The 20,751-nt window shown below is 38.3% G+C and overlaps 3 protein-coding genes across 6 annotated transcripts; 2 read left to right on the top strand and 1 right to left on the bottom strand.

The window, feature by feature from the left end:
- Positions 1-163: 163 nt before the first annotated feature.
- Positions 164-12,330, top strand: LOC110370596 (dynein axonemal heavy chain 12). Its single transcript, XM_021326476.3, has 2 exons — positions 164-409; positions 563-12,330. The coding sequence occupies exons 1-2, from the start codon at positions 275-277 to the stop codon at positions 12,227-12,229; spliced, it is 11,802 nt and encodes a 3,933-aa protein (XP_021182151.3). The 5' UTR covers positions 164-274; the 3' UTR covers positions 12,230-12,330.
- A 92-nt stretch (positions 12,331-12,422) lies between these two features.
- On the bottom strand, positions 12,423-15,271 carry LOC110370606 (DNA ligase 1). The gene is made up of 5 exons (XM_021326487.3): positions 15,134-15,271; positions 14,921-15,042; positions 14,662-14,803; positions 13,294-13,469; positions 12,423-12,926 (listed from the first exon to the last, which is right to left on the bottom strand). Exons 1-5 carry the CDS (start codon positions 15,183-15,185, stop codon positions 12,816-12,818), a joined length of 603 nt encoding a protein of 200 aa, XP_021182162.3. The 5' UTR covers positions 15,186-15,271; the 3' UTR covers positions 12,423-12,815.
- A 109-nt stretch (positions 15,272-15,380) lies between these two features.
- LOC110370645 (splicing regulatory glutamine/lysine-rich protein 1) lies at positions 15,381-18,921 on the top strand. Of its 4 annotated transcripts, none has more exons than XM_021326546.3 (4): positions 15,381-16,270; positions 16,648-16,808; positions 17,311-17,439; positions 17,813-18,921. In XM_021326546.3, exons 1-4 carry the CDS (start codon positions 15,554-15,556, stop codon positions 18,603-18,605), a joined length of 1,800 nt encoding a protein of 599 aa, XP_021182221.3. In that variant the 5' UTR covers positions 15,381-15,553; the 3' UTR covers positions 18,606-18,921. The 4 variants fall into 4 exon arrangements, with proteins under 4 accessions (XP_021182221.3, XP_021182219.3, XP_021182220.3 ...); XM_021326544.3 differs by having other exon boundaries at positions 17,792-18,921; XM_021326545.3 differs by having other exon boundaries at positions 17,299-17,439.
- Positions 18,922-20,751: the final 1,830 nt, after the last annotated feature.

Genomic DNA, 20,751 nt, shown 5'->3' with positions numbered 1-20,751 from the left:
CTACAGCAGTATTACCGGGTGTTATGGAAGCCCTAGTTTGTAACTATGCAACATGCTCCATTACGGACCTCATTGATTGTTTTCTTTTTTTACTTTTCCCGCTCGACGCTTCGGGTTGTCATGGTGGCAGTTTCATGAAGTTCTAAATTTAAATGTGACATCGATGCGTTGCGTTGCTATGATATATTATGTCACAATGATTTTTGTTGCAAATGTTTTTGTTTAGTGAAAACAATATTTTGTTGAAAATAATCGTTTCGTAATATTAGTAAATATGGACGAAAGAGAGCTAAGAAGACTTCTGCAGACGAAAAATGGATGTCGTGTGCCAATTATGCGGCCTATACCCGATGTACAACAACTGGACAGACTGCCGTTCACACCGCTTCCACCTTATAATCGGATCAAGGTAACATAATTCCGTTAGGATTCGTTGCATCTTAAAACGACGTCTGACGAGTGGGTTATTTTATTTATGACCTGTTGACTGGTGTACTACCCCCAACATCTATACTTTTATTAAAAATACTCAGTATTAAATACACATTCACAACTATTTCAGGACAAACAAGAGAGTTTCCGCAAAATTCTCGAGAAAAAAGCTACAGAGAGAAAAATAGAGATAGCTCGGCCACCCCTGGAGCGACGCGAACGTGATCGACTGGAGATATCACAGTCGCGTCACATCGCAGTATTGAGAGACTGCGCGCAGAACATCAAACCACCGCCTATGTCTAAAGACTGGGAGAGGAAAATATGCAGCCTCGTGCCCTCGAAACTACGTCACACATTTCCAATCCTCATGGATGAACTCATCAACGAGAGCAAACAAGAGTGGAACCGCAACCTTCACGACCTGGCAGTCAAAACCATCATCAGAGAACAGCCCGGAGTTTCCAGGATACGATATCAGGAACCCTATTTCAAATATAATGGCATTACAGAAAATTACGACAAAATGCTTAAATTTCGCAAGAAACTGGTTGACGGGGCACTTATATTACATCCGTTTATTAGACTCGTGTTAGAATCCTCGGAACGGATTTTCCCCGATCATATCATTGATTTAGCAAAATATAGAGCGAAAGGTGCAATTACACTCGATGAATTTCATGCAAAAATTTTAGAAGAAATCCGAAGGGCTGATTATTTGGTTTCCAGCACTTGGTATGGGATCCTTGTCCAGTGGCTCAAAAATCCGAGATGTCTTCGAGGAATGCGTCAGAAGAAAATACCAGATTTTGTAAGATGTGCTACCAAAATGATAGCAATGCAGATTCAGGAACTTATGCGAAGATCTATAGAAGCTATTATAGATGATCTCAAGGATCCAGAATCTGTTCTTATATTGAACTTAGATCTTGATTTCGACGGCGAATTTATCTATGATCCATCACTCAAGGCAGTTTATGAAGTGTTTCATAATATTGCTGATGCAATATGCCATATGTCGCAAAGACTAATGCCTATAGAGCAGTACCTTAGAATACCATATAACTTTGACGCTTTGCCGGTTCAATATAACGCTTGGCTATACAGAGACAGCCATGAAAGATTACAAAAACAATTAGATGTGGTGTTCGAGCCACTACTTCTTTATTTAGATAAGTTACGAAAAGAATACAGTATGCTTTATGGTGCTCCGGCAAAGGAAGCCCTTCTCAAGTTTATTGAAGCGGAAGAAAAATTTGATATTTGTCGAGATAAAATAAAATATTTTCAAGGAATAGATTCCGAGATCACTGCTATTATTGAAAATGAATATTTTAACTGTGCAACTGTTAATCAGCTCCGAATGGTGGATGGTTTGAAACGCAAAGCATTGGAATTCGTAAATGATCTAATAGCAGGTATAATCAGCGCACACATTAGAGAAAACGAGAGCATATGTGCTGCATTCGAAGAAATCAAAGCAACTGCTCTTAAAGAACCAGCAAATGCTGTAGAATTAATAGAACAAGGAGTTTATATACTCCATGCAAAAACAGTATTGGTTGAAGCATTAAAAGAAAGGATTATGGTCCAAATTAACATTATCTCCAATTTACTAGAAATGACTTCACTGACAGAAGAACATGTCGCGTCTAATACTCGGACTGTTAACTGGCTCAAAGATATAAAACCAATATTTGAAAGAAATGCGGCAGCTTACGAATCCCACAAAGCTGACATGGAAGAAAATCTACTAGCTAAAATTGCTTACCTGAACAATGAAGTGGTTGAAATGATACCATATTTAGAGCTTTTAGACAGTATGGATGATATTAACCACACTCTTGAATATCTGGAATATCTTAGAAAACTTGTACATCGATTGGACGATTGTGATAAACTTGTATCTTGGATAAATACTGAAGAAGCAACATTCAAGTTTCCAATTACAAGCTATCCTGACCTAGAAGAGTTAAAAGATTATATTAAACCTTTCCATAGCCTTGTATTCTTGGTTCATAGATGGAAACGTAGCTATTTTACATGGATGGATGGGCCTTTTGAATATATGGATCACAATCAGATAGAACAAGATCATGACTTTTATTATAAAGAGTTTCTAAAGATCTCAAAAAATTATAGAAACAGAATAAAACAACAAATTGCTGAAGGCGTGGAGAAACGTTTCCAAGGAATGGTGGATGATCTTGATGTCAATAATCTTCCAGCGCCAATGAAATTATGTGCACAAGCAGTTGCTGAAACAAAGGAATGGAGACCTAATGTACAGATGGCCCACATAATGTGCAATCCAGCGTTGGTACAAAGACATTGGGATGAAATGTCTACCATTGCCGGTTTCGATTTGACTCCAACAGCAGGTACAACGTTGCGAAAGATAATAAACTTTAATCTATGGGAAGATATCGATCAATACGAAATTATTAGTGTAGCAGCGACAAAAGAACTTGCCCTGATAACCAATCTAAACAAAATGATGGCGGAATGGACTGATATATGCTTTAAGACCAATCCATATAAAGATACAGGCATAAATATACTCACCGCGCTTGACGACATTCAATGTGTTTTAGACGATCATATAGTCAAAACGGTTGGAATGAGAGGTTCGGCATTTGTCAAGCCTTTTGAAACTCAAGTAAAATCTTGGTATGAAAAAATTGTAAGAACTAATCTGACCATAGACGAATGGGGTAAAGTACAAAGTCAGTGGTTGTACTTGTTACCTATATTTTCTTCAAAAGACATAGTTGCTCAAATGCCTGAAGAAGGAGTGATGTTCACTGAAGTAAACAACACATATCGCAGGTACATGAGTTGTGTGGAAAAAGATCCACATGCGCTTGAGCTAGCTGGAGCACACGGCGTATTGGAAGCATTTAAAGTTGCAACAGCATTACTCGAAAAAATTAACGATGGCGTGAACAACTATCTAGAAAAGAAACGACTGTATTTCCCAAGATTCTTCTTTCTGTCTAACGACGAAATGTTGGAAATATTATCGGAGACGAAAAATCCTCTTAAAGTCCAACCTCATTTAAAGAAATGTTTCGAAGGGATTCATAAATTGGTATTTGACGAAGAATTTAATATATCTGCTATGATCTCTATGGAAACCGAACAAGTGGAGTTCCTCGAGATAATCAGTGTTCAAGCAGCTAGGGGATCTGTGGAGAAGTGGTTAGTGCAAGTCGAAGACCAAATGCTAAAAGCTGTAAGATCAGAAACGGAATTATCCTATTACGACTACCCAAACATGACTCGCGTCGACTGGATACTTTCATGGGAAGGAATGGTCGTGTTAGCTATATCTCAAATTTATTGGGCTGTTGACGTTCACGAAGCTCTACAAACACATAAGTTAAGCGAATTAGAAGCATTTCATGACTCTTTGACCAAACAGCTTAATGAAACTGTAGCTGTAATTCGACGTACCGATTTGACTAAATTAAGCAGTATTACAATAAAAGCTCTTATTGTAATCGATGTACACGCCAAAGACGTCATATTTGAATTAGTTGGTAAAAATGTTACTGAAGTTACAGATTTCCAATGGCTAGCACAACTTCGTTATTACTGGGAAGACGAGAAAGTTGGTGTGAAGATTATAAATGCCGTTGTGGCATATGCATACGAATACTTAGGTAACACTGATCGATTGGTTATAACACCATTAACTGATCGATGTTACCGAACGTTAATAGGTGCGTATTATCTTCATTTAAATGGCGCTCCTGAAGGCCCTGCGGGGACGGGAAAAACAGAAACTACAAAAGACTTGGCAAAGGCATTAGCCGTTCAATGTGTTGTATTTAATTGTTCTGATGGATTGGATTACAAAGCAATGGGTAAATTTTTCAAAGGTTTGGCTTCTTGTGGTGCTTGGGCGTGTTTTGATGAGTTCAATAGAATAGATGTTGAAGTGCTCTCTGTCATAGCGCAACAAATTCTGTGCATAGTTCAAGCAGTTAGACAAAAATTAGAAACCTTTGATTTTGAAGGCACGACACTAACTTTAAATCCAGCTTGTTATGTCTGCATCACCATGAATCCGGGCTACGCGGGTCGTTCTGAGTTACCTGATAATCTAAAAGTACTATTTCGTACAGTCGCAATGATGGTTCCAGATTATGCAATGATAGGCGAAATTTCTTTGTATTCTTTTGGCTTTGTTGATGCCAGAAGTCTATCTGTAAAAATTGTCACAACTTATAGATTATGTTCTGAACAATTATCCTCACAAAATCATTATGACTATGGAATGCGAGCTGTCAAAACTGTTTTGTCGGCTGCTGGTAATTTGAAAAGAGCATTTCCTAATGAAAGTGAATCTATTCTACTTCTTCGTTCCATTACAGATGTTAACTTACCAAAATTCTTGTCTTGCGATGTACCTCTATTTGAAGGCATAATATCTGATTTATTCCCTGGAATCACACTACCAAAACCAGATTACGTAAACTTTTTAGACGCATGCAATACTACCTGTGAAAGAAACAATTTACAACCAATGGATTGCTTCCTTCTCAAAGTAATACAAATATTTGAAATGATGATTGTGAGACATGGATTCATGATAGTTGGCGATCCTTTTTCTGGCAAATCAATGACATTGAAAATACTATCTGAATCGCTAACATTGATGTACGAAAGAGATCAACCTGGCGGAGCGGAATGTACTTATAAAGTGTTAAATCCTAAAGCAGTCACCATGGGTCAGCTCTATGGAGCTTTTGATCCAATTTCCTATGAATGGACGGATGGTATAGTAGCCACTATGTTCAGAGACTTTGCTTCAGATGATACTCCCGTTAAAAAATGGATCGTATTTGACGGTCCTGTAGATGCAGTGTGGATTGAAAATATGAATACTGTTTTAGATGATAATAAAAAACTGTGTTTAACATCGGGTGAAGTGATGGCTATGTCTAATGTTATGTCCATGATATTCGAGGTTATGGACTTATCTCAGGCCTCTCCTGCCACTGTATCTAGATGTGGCATGATATACATGGAATCAGTTTCGCTAGGATTTAGACCGTTTTATCAATCATGGTTGAACACACTGAATCCTATATGGTATGAAGAAAATGAAGAATTCATTTATTCTATGTGTGATTGGTTATTTGATCCATTAGTATATTATGTGAAGAAGGAATGTACTCAATTAGTGACTGGCGGAGACGTAAATTTAGTCGTAAGCACGCTCCGGCTTGTAGTAATGTTTATGGATAATGCGATCAAGGGTGAAGAAGATACAAGACACACAAGAACCTGGTTTATCGCTTCATTCATGAGTGCCTTAGTTTGGGGTATTGGCGGAATACTTGACACTGATTCTCGAGAAAAGTATGATTTGTTGATAAAAGAATATTTTAAGGGAGAAAAGGGTTTGCCTCCTAACATAGATCGCCTTGATGTCTCGGTTCCATCTGATGGGATGCTTATTGACCATTTTTACATGTATAAAGGTAAAGGTTGTTGGAAACCGTGGATGGAAACTGTAAAAAATGTAGTTGTGAAAGAACAAATAAATTTACTCCAATCTGTTATACCCACCCTGGAAACAGAAAAATACTATGCGCTATTGGATTTGCATACAAAATTCATGCAGCCTTTACTCTTGATTGGACCAACGGGCACAGGAAAAAGTTTTATCGTGCAAAACTTTTTGATGAATCGTATTTCTATAGATCTGTACACACCAGGATTTATAACGTTTACAACTACAACTTCCGCCAACCAAACTCAAGAGTTAGTTATTTCAAAACTATACAAAAGAAGAAAAAATAATTATGGGCCATCGAAAGGAAAAAAGGCTATAATATTTATTGATGATATGAATATGCCTGCTAAAGAAACGTACGGTGCACAACCTGCAATAGAATTACTAAGATTGTATTTCGATCAAAAACATTGGTATGATTTAAAAACGACTGATAAATTATATATACATGACACATTTTTCTACGGTGCAATTGGACCTGTTGGTGGTAGTCGACAACTTATTTACCCAAGAATGCTGAGACATTTTAATATCTACTCAATAAATGTATTTTCTAAAGAAAGTATGACTAAAATTTTCATGACTTTGTTACAATTAGGCTGGAAGAGAAATGGATTTGGTCAGGATGTCCAGCCGTTTATTATTAACATCATAGCAGCTACTATGGATATATATGATAATGCTACAGAAGGACTGAGACCAACTCCCGCAAAGTCGCATTACACTTTTAACTTGAGAGATTTTTCAAGAGTCATTCAAGGATGTGCGCTGTTACGAAAGGAATCTGCCGATAATAAAAAGACTTTCGTAAAAGTTTGGGTCCACGAAATCATGCGTGTTTTCTATGATAGACTCGTGGATGATGACGATCGTGCTTGGTTTTTTGAAGTGTTGAAAAAGTCAACAAAGGATTTCATGAAAGACACCTTTGAAAATGCTTTAGATATTTATCAAAATGATAGAGGGGATGTGACTCGTGATACTATTAAATCTATGATGTTTGGTTGTTACCTAGACACAGATAGTTTAGAAGGTGAACGACGGTATGAAGAAATGCCATCAAAGGAAGCCGTATTGAACGTGGCACTCGCAATGCTGACCGAATATAATGCTATGCATAAAGCAAAAATGACCATTGTACTATTTGATTACGCGTTGGAACACTTGTCAAAGATTTGTCGGCTTTTATGCATGCCTTCAGGAAATGCTTTACTTGTAGGTGTTGGTGGTTCTGGAAGACAGTCACTTACACGTTTAGCTAGCACTGTGTTAGGCCAGCAAATATTTCAGCCTGAGATAACGAAAACTTACAGTGTTAAGGATTGGCATGATGATATCAAACTAGTTCTTCGTGAATCTGGTGGCCTGAATAAAGATACAACTTTCTTATTCACTGAAAGTCAGATTAAAGAAGAAGTCTTTATACAAAACTTAGACAGTTTGCTTAACTCGGGTGAGGTTCCAAATTTATATGGCCTGGACGAAAAACAAGAAATTCTCGAATTGGTTCGTTTAGGGGCACAAGGCGGTAACAGAAATCTTGATATAAGCCCTTTGCAGATTTTAGCCTTTTTTGTGGGTCGTTGCAAAGCAAAATTGCACATTGTATTGTGTTTTAGTCCAATAGGAAGTTCCTTTAGAACAAGGTTACGACTTTATCCATCGTTGGTAAACTGTTGTACCATTGATTGGTACGATAACTGGCCCGAAGATGCATTAGAAATGGTTGCTCATTATTATATGGTAAAAGTCAATGTACCTGATAAAGTAAAAGCATCTGCCGTAATTGCTTGTAAACAATTTCATGTAGATGCCCGAGTTATATCTCTAGAATTCTATAATACTCTTGGTAGAAAAACATACATAACATCAGCCTCTTATTTAGACCTAATAAAATCATTCACCTCGTTAACGAATAAAAAACAGAGAGAACTAAGGGCTGCCAAAATGAGATATACCAATGGTTTAGACAAACTAGGTCAAGCAGCTGATGCAGTAGCAATTATGCAACGCGATTTGAACGCATTGAAGCCTCAGCTTATGATCATGGCTGCAAAATCAGCTAAAATGATGGAAGAAATAGAAAAGGAAACTGCAATTGCTGACAAAGCAGCCGCTCAAGTGAGGGAGGATCAAAAAGTTGCGAACGTTCAAGCAGCAGCTGCACAAGAACTCAAAAAAGACTGTGAAGCTGATTTAGCTTTAGCATTGCCAATCTTAGAAGATGCTATTGCAGCTTTAAATACTTTAAAACCAGCTGACATAACTATTGTGAAGTCTATGAAAAATCCTCCAAGTACAGTGAAATTAGTCATGGCTGCAGTATGTGTGATAAAAGGTATCCCACCTGATAAAATACCCGACCCAGCCAATCCTGGCAAAAAAATTTTAGATTATTGGGGTCCTAGTAAAAGAATATTAGGAGATATGAGCTTTTTGGAATCGCTAAAAAACTTTGACAAGGATAATATCCCCATTGCCGTTATGCAAAAAATTCGGAAAGAGTACCTTTGTCATAAAGATTTTAAGCCTCATATTATTGCTAAAGCTTCAGCGGCCGCTGAGGGACTATGTAAGTGGATTATTGCAATGGATATGTACGATGCCGTTGCTAAAGTCGTAGCCCCCAAGAAAGCAAAATTAGAAGCTGCGGAAAAAGAATTTGCGGAAACAATGGCCATTTTAGAAGAAAAGAAAGCTCTAGTAGCAAGATTAGAAGCTAGGTTGGCCGAATTAAACGAAGCTTTAGAAGAGGCCAATCTTAAAAAGAAAGCCCTAGAAGACGAAGTGCAACTGTGTATTGATAAATTGGCTAGAGCTGAAAAGTTGCTCGGTGGCTTAGGAGGTGAAAGAGTGCGGTGGACAACCGCTGCTGAAAATTTACAGATTTTGTTTGATCACTTAGCAGGAGACATTCTAGTGTCGTGTGCGATAATGGCTTATTTGGCTCCATATACATTACCTGTCAGAACTAAAATGATTGATCAGTGGCGGGAATTAGTAATAAAATTAAATATGCCACACTCCGAACACTTTGTATTCAAAGACGTTTTAGGTACCGATATAAAGATACAAAATTGGTGCATTGCTGGCCTACCACGAGATTCGTTTTCCGTCGATAATGGTGTGATACAAGATAATTCAATGAGATGGTCTTTGATGATTGATCCGCAAGGCCAAGCAAATAAATGGATAAAAACTATGGAAAAGGCTAATGATTTACAAGTATTGAAATTTTCAGATGGCAATTACATGAAAGTTATTGAGACTTGTTTAGAATACGGTAAACCTGCACTTATAGAGTGCATTCTCGAGGACGTGGAAGCGCCATTAGACCCGGTTCTTTTAAAAAATACATACACTCAATATGGTAAAGAATTTATTGCTCTCGGAGACAATGTTATAGAATACCACCCAAACTTCAGGCTATATATGACAACTAAATTAAGGAACCCACATTATTTGCCGGAAGTTTTTAACAAAGTCACCTTAATCAACTTTGCTTTAACTAAAGATGGATTAGAAGATCAACTTTTAGGCATAGTAGTAGCAAAAGAAAGGCCAGATTTACAAGAAAAAAGAGAAAAATTGATAGTTCAAAGTGCTGGTAATCGAGCCGCATTGAAACAAGTAGAAGATGATATCCTACGCACCTTACAAGAAACGAAAGGCGATATATTGGAAGATGAAACTGCTGTTGAAGTTCTGGACTCGTCAAAACTTTTAGCTGTAGATATTATGAAGAAACAAGAAGCAAGTGTGGAAACCGAGGTGATAATAGAAAAATTCCGGCTTGGTTATAGACCCATTGCTTCTCATTCTGCTGTATTGTATTACTGTGTCACGGAATTGCCTAACGTTGATCCGATGTATCAATACTCCCTGGTTTGGTTTATTAATCTTTACATAATTTCAATCGAAAACGCTAATAAATCTAAAGATTTAGATAAAAGGTTGAAGTTTTTAAAAGAAACCTTCACCTATAACTTATACAGTAACGTTTGTAGATCACTCTTTGACAAGGACAAGTTAATGTTTTCATACGTTATGTGTTCTAAAATGATGCTTGCTTCGGGGGAAATGAATTTAGAGGAACACGTTTTCCTTATAACTGGTGGTATAGCTATCGAAAACACGAAGCGGAAACCCGTTGAATGGTTACCAGATAAAAGTTGGGATGAAGTTTGCCGCATAAGTGATTTACACAGCTTTGCGGGTTTTCAAGAAGATTTTGTGAGAAACATTACCAAGTGGCAAGAAGTTTATGACGACATGGAACCACATAATAAAACCCTTCCTGGAGTGTGGGATACTAAGTTGACTCAATTTCAAAAATTGTTAATTGTCCGAATTTTAAGACCTGACAAATTAACAATTGCAATTTCAGATTTTGTAGAAAGGCAAATGGGACGTAAATATATAACACCGCCGCCTTTCGATATCGGCAAATCTTTTGGAGATTCAAATTGTCTCGCACCTTTAATATTCATATTGTCTCCAGGCTCAGATCCAATGGGAGCATTGATAAAATATTGTGAGAGAATGGGATATTCACATAGATTCAACTCTATATCGTTGGGACAAGGACAAGGGCCGATTGCGCGAGCAATGATTGAAAAAGCACAGCTTGAAGGGGGCTGGGTATGTTTGCAAAATTGTCATTTAGCGGTATCATGGCTTCCAGCTCTTGAAAAACTTATCGAAGGTTTTGATTTAACTAACACCGATTTAAGCTTTAGATTGTGGCTGACTAGCTATCCATCTGACATGTTTCCACAAGCCGTTTTACAAGTTGCAGTTAAAATGACAAATGAACCACCTACAGGGTTACAACACAACTTAAACCGTTCGTATATTTCAGAGCCTGTAAAAGAAACCGAATTTTTCGAAGGCTGCCCAGGCAAGGATAAAACATTTAGTAAGCTTTTATATGGCATTAGCTTTTTTCATGCTGTAGTACAAGAAAGAAAAAAGTTTGGTCCATTAGGATGGAATATTCAATACGGGTTTAATGACTCTGATTTTCAAATATCAGTGATGCAGTTACAGATGTTTTTAAACCAATATGAAGAAATTCAGTACGTAGCTATTAAATACTTGACCGGTGAATGCAATTACGGCGGTAGAGTGACTGATGATTGGGATCGCCGTTTAATTGTTACAATATTAGACAACTACGTTAACGCTAATGTCGTTAATGATCCAAATTACACATTTTGTGATATTGGCCCTCAATATGGTTTGCCACGAAGGTGTGAATATCAAGATTACTTGAAGCACATTGAAACTGTTCCAGTTAATCCGCCCCCCGAAGTGTTTGGACTGCATATGAACGCAGGAATAACACGTGATTATACAACTTCCATGGAACTAACTCAAGCTTTGGTTCTTGTTGAAGGAGGTGGCGGCGGCGGTGAGGGAGGAAATACTGAAGCAATTCTTGTTCACATGGCCGCTGAAATTCTTTCCAAGCTACCAGGCAAGTTTGACTTGGAAACCGCACAAAAGAAATACCCCGTTGATTATAGTGAATCGATGAATACAGTGTTAATTCAAGAGATGGAACGGTTTAACAAATTGTTGAATGAGATAAAGACATCTTTAATGGATTTGCAAAAAGCTGTAAAAGGTCTTATCGTGATGTCTTTATCATTGGATTTGCAATCAAATGCTATGTTACTGGGAAGAATTCCAGATAATTGGCGAAAAGTCTCATATCCTAGTTTGAAACCACTGCCTAGCTATGTTACAGATTTCGTAGAACGTTTGGAAATGCTGGATAACTGGTATAAAAATGGGAAACCATCTACGTTTTGGCTGTCAGGGTTCTTTTTCACTCAGGCCTTTCTGACTGGATCAGTTCAAAACTACGCTAGGGAAAAGAAGATTCCTATTGATTTACTAATTTTTGACTTTGAGGTACGTAGAGTTGATTATGAAAAAGTTCCCCCAAAATCAGGCGTGTATGTGGAGGGACTCTTCATGGACGGAGGCCGTTGGGATCGAAATTTGTACACAATTGCGGAACAATTTCCAAAAATATTGAATGACAATTTGCCAGTTGTGTGGCTATTTCCCAAATTAAAAGGTGAGTTTGAAGAAGGGGATAGGTACAAATGCCCATTATACAAAACCTTAGAGAGGAAAGGGGTGTTGGCTACAACCGGTCATTCCTCTAATTTCGTATTAGCATTTTATTTGCCGTCTGATAAACCATCAGCCCATTGGATTAAGCGAAGTGTCGCATTGTTACTTCAGCTCGACAATTAAAGGGATATTTTTCGTATCGTATCTTATAGGCATTGATGGTTTTCGACAGATTTATATGTAATTGCAGATAGCATGGAAGGCGTGCGGACTATATATGATTGTGTGATCATCATCATCATCATCATCTCAGCCATAGGACGTCCACTGCTGAACATAGGCCTCCCCCTTAGATCTCCACAGATACCTGTGATTGTGTGATATATTTTAATAATTATTTAACTTATTATTTTTGTGGTTATTGTATGTATGTAACTTTACGAACAGACTGTTTTTTAGCCACGACTGATTGACGATGGTGACAAACAATGACTGGATCTAACATACCTACTGCCTTGTGGTACAATAAAAATTTGTCTGTAGTAATCCATGCAGGTACTTGTCATCCAGTGTTATTAATCTACATAATATTAATCTTTGTAGTTTTCACTAAAGTTGTGGGTCATAATATTTATTATTATGCTATGTGATGGAAACTTAAAATGATTTTTTAAAATAAATTAGAATTTTATCATATAAGTGCTTTTTATTGATAAATTATGAAAAAAGGACAAGAATAGTTGCAAAATATTCACATCATGGTCCAACGTTATTGCTGGGTACTTAATTGAGAAGCGTTTCGTTTCATTGCTTCGCGTCTTGTATTTTCAGCTTCAAGCAACCTTTTTCTTAGCTTCAGCATTATTGCATTATTTCTTTTCTGAAAAATGGACACAACGCTGTTCAATTAAAATAGTGTCACTGTAAATATTATAAAATATAGAAGGATTGACACAAGTGTGGAAATTTTGTTGCCAGGTAGGTATTTAGGCATTTTGTTTTCGTTTAGCAATTTTTATAAGCTATGGTATGCTAAACCTTTTCAAAAGATTATGCTATTTCTATTTGCAATGGATAAACTCAAAAACTACTGGACCGATTTTTAAAATTTTCTCACAGTTGGAAACCTACACTCTTTCCATGCGTAACATAGGCTATATATTTTATCCCGGTACGGGCAGTAGTTCCCACGGGCGCGAAAACTCCTACTGTTGTAGTATACCTACAGTAGGCAGGCACGTACGTACCTTTAGCACAGCGCATTCACTCTCAATAGCTTGACATTCCTCTGTGATCGCGGCGGCTTCTCGCTCGTGGCGCTGATTTTCTTCAGCTATCTGCTTCTCCTTAAGGCGCAGTTCTTCTTGCTTCTTCGCTTCCTTGTCCCTTTGTTCTTTTATACGCTCCTCTATTTCTCTTCGGTCTAAAGTAAATTCATCCCAAAAAATAAAAGTTATAAATTATATTCCTTATATTATTATATATATCATTATTTAAATTAAGCTAGAGAGGATAGGTGTATTAAAGAAGAAATATGCCATATGCGAAAGTCTAATTAATGAAGTTCTGGACTACCTCTGTGCCTCGTGGCGACATCTACATCACATACACTAGAACCATACTGGAAACACTAAGGGCCTTATCATACTAGCGGATTGCGAGCGTCTTCAAAGCGGAATGCGACGCGAACATGCTTGCGGCTGCTCAGCGAAGACGTCGCGGATGTACGGCAAATTCGCAACGTTTTCGTCGCGTGTTTGTAGGAAATTAACGACGTATAATACACTCAGTAACAAAATGGATTCAAACCATAATCGAATGGAAGAGAGCGACTACTTTGTGTTATTTTGCAAACGAATAAAACTGCTTTTCGCGACGAATGAGGGTTTTCTAAAATGGCGTCCACGAGGTGGCAGCACCGAGTCGTCAGGTCCAGGTAACTGTCAAAGTGCTTATCTTTACTATGAATAGTGAACGATTTTAGTGTTTTTTTTATTTTATAATTAAAGCACTGCATTATTTTTTTACTATTGCGGTTGAGTAAATAAAAAAAACTAAATCATATTGTGTTAACAAATTTTTCAACAAGTTTTTCCTTAGTACCAGTGACTTTTGCACCCTCTCTCTTAGCTCAATTTTTAGTTCGGAAACCTTATTCTGACCGTAGTCCATAATAAAATCAATAACACTTCCAATATAACAGAATTTCAATAAACAATAAGTTCGGCACCTACAATTCCATACTATTTGACAGCTGTTTGGACCTGACGCATACGAAGCGCCGCCTGGCGGCAGAAAAAGTATCGAAAACCCTCATTGGTTGCGTGTCCGCAATGAATTCGCTGCGTATGCGCGGCGTGTTCGTTGCGCGCCCGTAACGTATTCGTTGCGCGTCCATTTCGCTTTGAAGACGCCTAGTATGATAAGGCCCTAACTATTAAAAAAAAAGTTATATTACTTTTTCAGGAAAGTAGTTTTTTTGTGGCATTGATATTATTATTTCTACCAAAATGTAGCTCAGTCTAGGTCTAGAGCAATGAGTAGAAATTAAATATGGTACAAAGCATTTTTTTTGAAAATAGCCTATTTATAAATATTAAATCAGGTCAACCAACCTCTATCAAAAAGTACTTGAAAACCTTCCAAGTGCTGGTTAAGAGTACCAACATGCATGTCTACTTTCAAATCCTCTGAAGCTGTGCACATTTCAATCATTGATATCTGGTGTTTACTCTGAGTTAATTGGTTTTTCAGGATCTAGGAGAGTAGAAAATAAATATCACTTTTAAAAGGGTTTTAATATAAGCATTTATGAGGTGCTTTTGGGGTAATTTCATATATACCACCTAGTTACCTATTAATTAGGTACTTTACCTCTAAATTATCTGCTAAATGATCCACTTCTGATTTGATAGCATTGAGCTCATCGGTAAGCGATCGTTCTTTGTTGCGTAATTTCAAAACTTCTCTTTCTTTTGATAACTTCTCTTTAGTGACTAATAAAAAAAATCTAAATTAATAGTTCTTCCCCTTCAGTCATTTAAAATTATCTATAATATTTTACTATAGTGTAAATAGATTACATACCAGATTTCAGTTTTAATTTTAATGACTCGATTGTATCTTTGTCACAAAACATTACGGCTTTTTGTGAAGCTTTAAATCTTAAAAAAACTTTTCACTTATTTTGTTTTTGCCGCCAAGTTTAAATGGGTTTAGTAAGTAGCAACCCCATCACACAGTAAGATTGCCAAACTTAATAAAAAAACTACCACGCGTAGATTATGCATTCTTCTAGAGTTGACATTCGTTATCTATGGAATTTTATGCAGTATTTAAAAAATTAGTTATCTGTGGAAAGTGTGGGAAAAAAAAGCGTGTGGTGGCTTGCGGAAATGTTTCACGAAAGTTCTTTCAAGTAATTACACAAAATGTAGAAAGGGAATAGTCACTAGACATAGTCAAAAGTTATATTTAAGTAGTAAGTGCTTGCTATTTGTTACTTTAATGTGCAAATCGTCGAAAATGGTTTCGGGTAGCACGAGGGTGATTCAAGTCACCAACATTGCACCCCAGGCCACCAAAGATCAGATGCAAACCCTCTTCGGGTATTTAGGAAAGATCGATGACATCAGATTGTATCCAACCATCAGAGATGTGTCTTGCCCGGTGCAGTCCCGAATATGTTATGTAAAATATTACGATTCGGCAACTGTTAACGTTGCCCAGCATATGACCAACACGGTGTTCATCGACCGGGCGCTTATCGTGATCCCGATGCAATCAGGAGAGATTCCTGATGAGCACAAGGCTCTGGAAATGTCAAGCAATGGGACCTTAGTGCCGGGATTGAGCACGGTGGAGCCGCGTCTGCCGGCTCACGTTATCAACGCTTTGGACGGCGTTCCTCCCAACCAGGTGATTCAGACTCACGACCCTAAGTTAACAGCATTAGGGTTGCCGCCGTACCCGCCGCTACCGGCGGCCTACGACTCTAGGAAAATAGAAGAAATACGGAGAACTGTTTTGGTGGGCGACGTTGACTCGTTAACTTCTCAGCAGTTAATAGATCACTTCTGTTTGGCCGGTGAAGTAAAGTATATGAGATTTTGTGATCGGGATGCAGACAAGCAGAGGTACGCATTGATAGAAATGACTGAACAAGAGTCCATCCTGAAAGCCCTGCAGCTTAATGGCAGTACGGTTGACGGACATGCTATCAAGGTGAGATATTGTGTAACACAATTAAAATGCAAAAATGGTATCTAGTCTGATTATAGTAGTTTTTTAAGTCAGTATGTTATCACTACTATGAGTGTGGTGTGAAGTAGGTCAGGCATATAAACACTTAATGAGGTGATAAACTGCCATATATTTAAGATTAACAAAAGCTAGCAAATGCCAGATTCCTAGTTACCAGACCTACGTTGGATAATTGTGCATATTTGCAAAGTACATAAAAGATTTATTTAGACTTAACCAATCAGTAAACCAGTTTAATTTTTCAAATAACCCATTTCACTGATGGCTGGTTATAGTTATGTTATAGTTAAATGGTACAGTTGCATCTTAAACTAATGTTCTAATATTATTGACTTCAGGTATACCACGCTACTCAAGCCATCTGCAAGCCACAGACTAAGAGCAATGAGGCAGCACAGAGGGAGATCGAGGAAGCCATGTGCAGAGTTAAGGAGGCACAGAACTTGATATCCGCTGCTATCGACCCAGTAATAGGCCTCCTGTCAAAGGATAAAAGGAGGTAAGAGCTTTTTTTTTCATTCCCATAACAAGGAACTGGCCTCCTTTCACACAGAGAAAGGTTTAGTGTATAAAGGGTTTAGTGTAAATAAACAAGTATGAAATAACCACCATCCCTAAAATAAATTCAATAAATGCAGTTCCAGTGTCTATTTCATAATTTAGTCAGTGACCCAAATAAAAGTCAGAACTTTAATAACACCTAGCCTAATCCAATAATAAATAATTGTAACAACTGATTGAATATGATAACTTAGAATTATGTACTGTTTTTAGGTGCATTTACTGAATCGAGGTAATGTTGCTTCTTATTCTTTTTGTGCAACTCCCTACTGCAGTGCAGGAGATAAGCGGTCAGACAAAATATTTGCAAAGCTTTGAATGTACCTACCTCTTTCAAGAACACGAAATATATGGTATACAGCAAAAATCAAAGAAATAATACATGAAAGGGAGGTCCAAGTTAAACACGAACATCTAATTGATTTCAGGACACGTTCTAGGTCTCGTTCCCGAAGGCGGTCGCGGTCTCGCTCGCGGCGCTCCCGATCGCGCCATCGCTCCAAGCGCTCCCGTTCTAGGTCTAGGCACCGCTCCCGACGCTCCCGGTCACGGCACAAGCATCGCTCCAGGTAAGTTTTAACAGAAACTTAAGGTGTTTGTTTACAGTGCTTTTGTAATTGATTTGATTTGTTTCATTACTAGAAATTAAGTCCCGCAACCTGATTCTTAAGTTTCATCAAAATCTGTTAAGCCATTTGCATGGGAAGAAGTAACAATAATTTTCACTAACACTAAAATATTCGTGTGATTAGATGGCATGCTGACTAGTTCCGAATGTGTAATAAAGTAGGCATAAGTTCTGTTTTCTGTTGTTTTTTTTTTTATTTATCTTCTATTTGAATCTAATTCCATTATTCGTTATTTTTTGTTATTTTAAGTTTTTTATTTATTTTGTAGTAATAAAATATTTAATTGTAACAGATCTCGTTCTCGTCACCGCAGCTCTCGCCGCACGCGCTCGCGCTCCCGGCACCGCAGCTCTCGCTCCAAGCGCGACCGCTCCCGCGACAAAGACAAGGATAAGGACAAAGACAAGGACAAGGACCGCAAAGACAAGAAGGAATCCACTGATAAGGAGAAGAAAGAAAAATCCAAGTCACCGCCTCCAAAGGAAGTGGAAAAAGAGGAGAAAGAAGAAGTTAAGCCAGAAGTGGTTCCCGAAACCAACGGGAACTCGTCTGAAGTGAAGTCGAAGGCGTCGACGCCAGCGGACGACAAGCCAGAAAAAGACGTTGAAAAAGAAAAGGAAAGGTCACCGTCGAAGAAGCGAGAACGAACCAGATCACGAGACAGAAAGCGCGACCGCTCCAGGTCGCGGCGGAGATCTCGATCACGATCTCGCAGGAAGCGCTCGCGATCTCGCAGGAGGTCGCGCTCCCGAGACAGGAAGAGATCTCGTTCTAGGGACAGAAAGAGATCTAGATCACGAGATCGCAAGCGTTCGCGCTCGAGGGATAGAAAAAGAACTAGATCTCGGGATAGGAAACGGTCTAAATCTAGAGACAAGAAGCGGTCTCGATCCCGGGACCGTAAACGGTCTCGTTCGGGTAGCCGTCATTCTAAGAGTCGCTCCCACAGAGACTCTAAAACGCCGCACGACCGAAAGTCACGAGACCATACCCCTAACCTTTCTGTAATAGAAGAAAAAGATATTTCTACTCTAGAAAATAAGATTTCAGACGTATGTGATGAAAAGAACTCTCCAGATAACATGGATATCTCTAACTCACCATAGTTTCGTTTGTACCTTCAACATTCAATGTTTATAGTAAATGATGAACTAATTTTAGTTTACATTATTGAATTTTAGATAATTCAGTCATTTCTGAATAAATTCCCTTAAGTGAAAGTACATACATACTTGAATGAATTACGTACCTATCTTATTATTTCCTGTATGTTATTTTTTTGACGCAAGATGTAAATTTTGTTGTATGTTCTCAAATATTGCCCGAAGTCTCTGATTTATTGCCGCGGGCCGTGATTTGTCAACTATATAATGTGTTCTAGTTTTAGTTATTTTTAAGAAGCAATAAAGAATGATCCACATAGGTACATGGTTTTTTATCACATACCACATATACAGTCAGATAGGATAGGTTAGTCAGGTAGGGTCAGATAGGGCAGTCGCTCCTTGTAAAGCACTGGTACTCGGCTACATCCGGTTAGACTGATAGCCGACCCCAACATAGTTTGGGAAAAAGGCTCGGAGGATGAGGATGATGACCACATAAACACATCTACACCTACAATTGCACATGAAAGATATGGGGCCCGATTCTGCTAAGTTAATAATGTCAAAATTGAATCGCAATAGCAGTTTTAACCATATCGAGCATCCTGGGCCCCGATTCTCCTAAAGGTAGAATTCCGAGGATAGCGGCTACGACAGCCGCGCGCGGCTTACGACAGTCGTCGGCCGCGCGCGACAATAGTCAACCTATGAAAATGTATGGCGCCGCTGCCGAGGCTCGCGACAGTCGCGCGCGGCCGACGAATTTCGTAAGCCGCGCGCGGCCGTATGCATCTCAACATGGTCTAGCGCTTAGTAACATCTACATAATTTTAGTAAAACCAGAATTGAATTGTTTTTTATTTAGTCGGCAAAACTTCCTTTTGTTTTCATTACAATACAAATGCTTTTGAATCAGTATTGGGTAGTATCCTTCATCATTTCTACTTTTTAAAAATAGGGTCGATTGGTAATCTATTTTCATAATACAGCCACAGCAATACGTCATCCTCTTCTTCTTCAAGGATATCAATTAGCACTTCGACTAGAGGGAACGGACGAACAAAATCTACTCATTTCAACACAATGCCGCGCGCGGCTTACGAAATTCGTCGGCCGCGCGCGACTGTCGCGAACCTCGGCAGCGGCGCCATACATTTACATAGGTTGACTATTGTCGCGCGCGGCTGACGACTGTCGTAAGCCGCGCGCGGCTGCGTAAGCCGCGACCCACGGAATTCTACCTTAAGGCGAGGAAGTGGTCAACAATAATTCCATAACCGGCACGCGCATCTAAGGCGCCAAAAGGGGTCGGAGCGTCTGAGCGGGGCGAGGATAACAATACGCGCGCTAGCTTATAACTAAAAGTCGTAAGCGACAAAATGGTTTTGTAATTTTAATATTTAGAAATGATAATTTAATAAAAATTCCTAGTACCATTTTAAAGAGTATGTATATACTCAACTACTAAAAAAGTTAAGAGGCTTAAATCGGTCCCGTTTGCCCATAATATGTGAATCTCTTTTTAAAAAGAGGTATGTTTGATATATTTTTCTCTGTTATAAAAGTTACCTAATCATGTTTCTACAACTAACAAAATAAGGCTTATATCATGAACTTTCAGGTAACCAAGTTGTATTTTGATCCGTTTTGTATTTACTGAGAAAAATTGACATCCTTGGCGCCAAAAATTCCAATTCGTCCTCTTAAGTTAATAATGTCAAAATCGAATAGAAATCGAATCGCAATATGATCGTAATAGCAGTTTTAACCATATCGGGCATTCTGCTACTAATAAAAGACCAATCGTATTCGATTGACATTTGATTGGTGTGCGATTGGTCTGCTATTTTGGTGATTTTGGTCTATACGGTAGTTCGCTGTACAATCATTTTGCAATCGTAAATCATTTGCAGACAAAATGATTCATTATTGAATGACAGAAAAGGATAAAAACGTTTATTTCAAAGAAAGAATAGCGGAATGCCACATACGCTTCAATCGTAATCGAGTCGGGATTGGATCTCAGTCGAATCGAGTCGAACGTCAATCGAAGGTCGCTTAAGTAAAATTAGGAGAATCGGGCCCCTGCTACTTATACGAGGGTCAAACTGAAAGTTCTTAGAAAATCAGAAACTGGTTACATTAG

This window comes from Helicoverpa armigera, chromosome 15 (assembly GCF_030705265.1).
Source record: "Helicoverpa armigera isolate CAAS_96S chromosome 15, ASM3070526v1, whole genome shotgun sequence".
Classification (NCBI taxonomy): domain Eukaryota; kingdom Metazoa; phylum Arthropoda; class Insecta; order Lepidoptera; family Noctuidae; genus Helicoverpa; species Helicoverpa armigera.
The sequence above is the reverse complement of the archived record's forward strand: the minus strand, read 5'-3'. Positions and strand labels throughout refer to the sequence as shown.

Bases quoted from the DNA above. Each gene is read 5' to 3' on its own strand.
- LOC110370645 (XM_021326543.3), top strand. From the start codon at position 15,554: ATGTGCAAATCGTCGAAAATGGTTTCGGGTAGCACGAGGGTGATTCAA. The intron at 16,809-17,298 runs GTAAGAGCTTTT...AATTGATTTCAG, and splicing joins CTGTCAAAGGATAAAAGGAG to GACACGTTCTAGGTCTCGTT. The intron at 17,440-17,791 runs GTAAGTTTTAAC...TAATTGTAACAG, and splicing joins CGGCACAAGCATCGCTCCAG to ATCTCGTTCTCGTCACCGCA.
- LOC110370606 (XM_021326487.3), bottom strand. From the start codon at position 15,185: ATGTTTTGTGACAAAGATACAATCGAGTCATTAAAATTAAAACTGAAA. The intron at 15,043-15,133 runs GTATGTAATCTA...TTTTTTTATTAG, and splicing joins AAAATTAAAACTGAAATCTG to TCACTAAAGAGAAGTTATCA. The intron at 13,470-14,661 runs GTTGGTTGACCT...AATTTACTTTAG, and splicing joins TCAAGTACTTTTTGATAGAG to ACCGAAGAGAAATAGAGGAG.
- LOC110370596 (XM_021326476.3), top strand. From the start codon at position 275: ATGGACGAAAGAGAGCTAAGAAGACTTCTGCAGACGAAAAATGGATGT. The intron at 410-562 runs GTAACATAATTC...CAACTATTTCAG, and splicing joins CACCTTATAATCGGATCAAG to GACAAACAAGAGAGTTTCCG.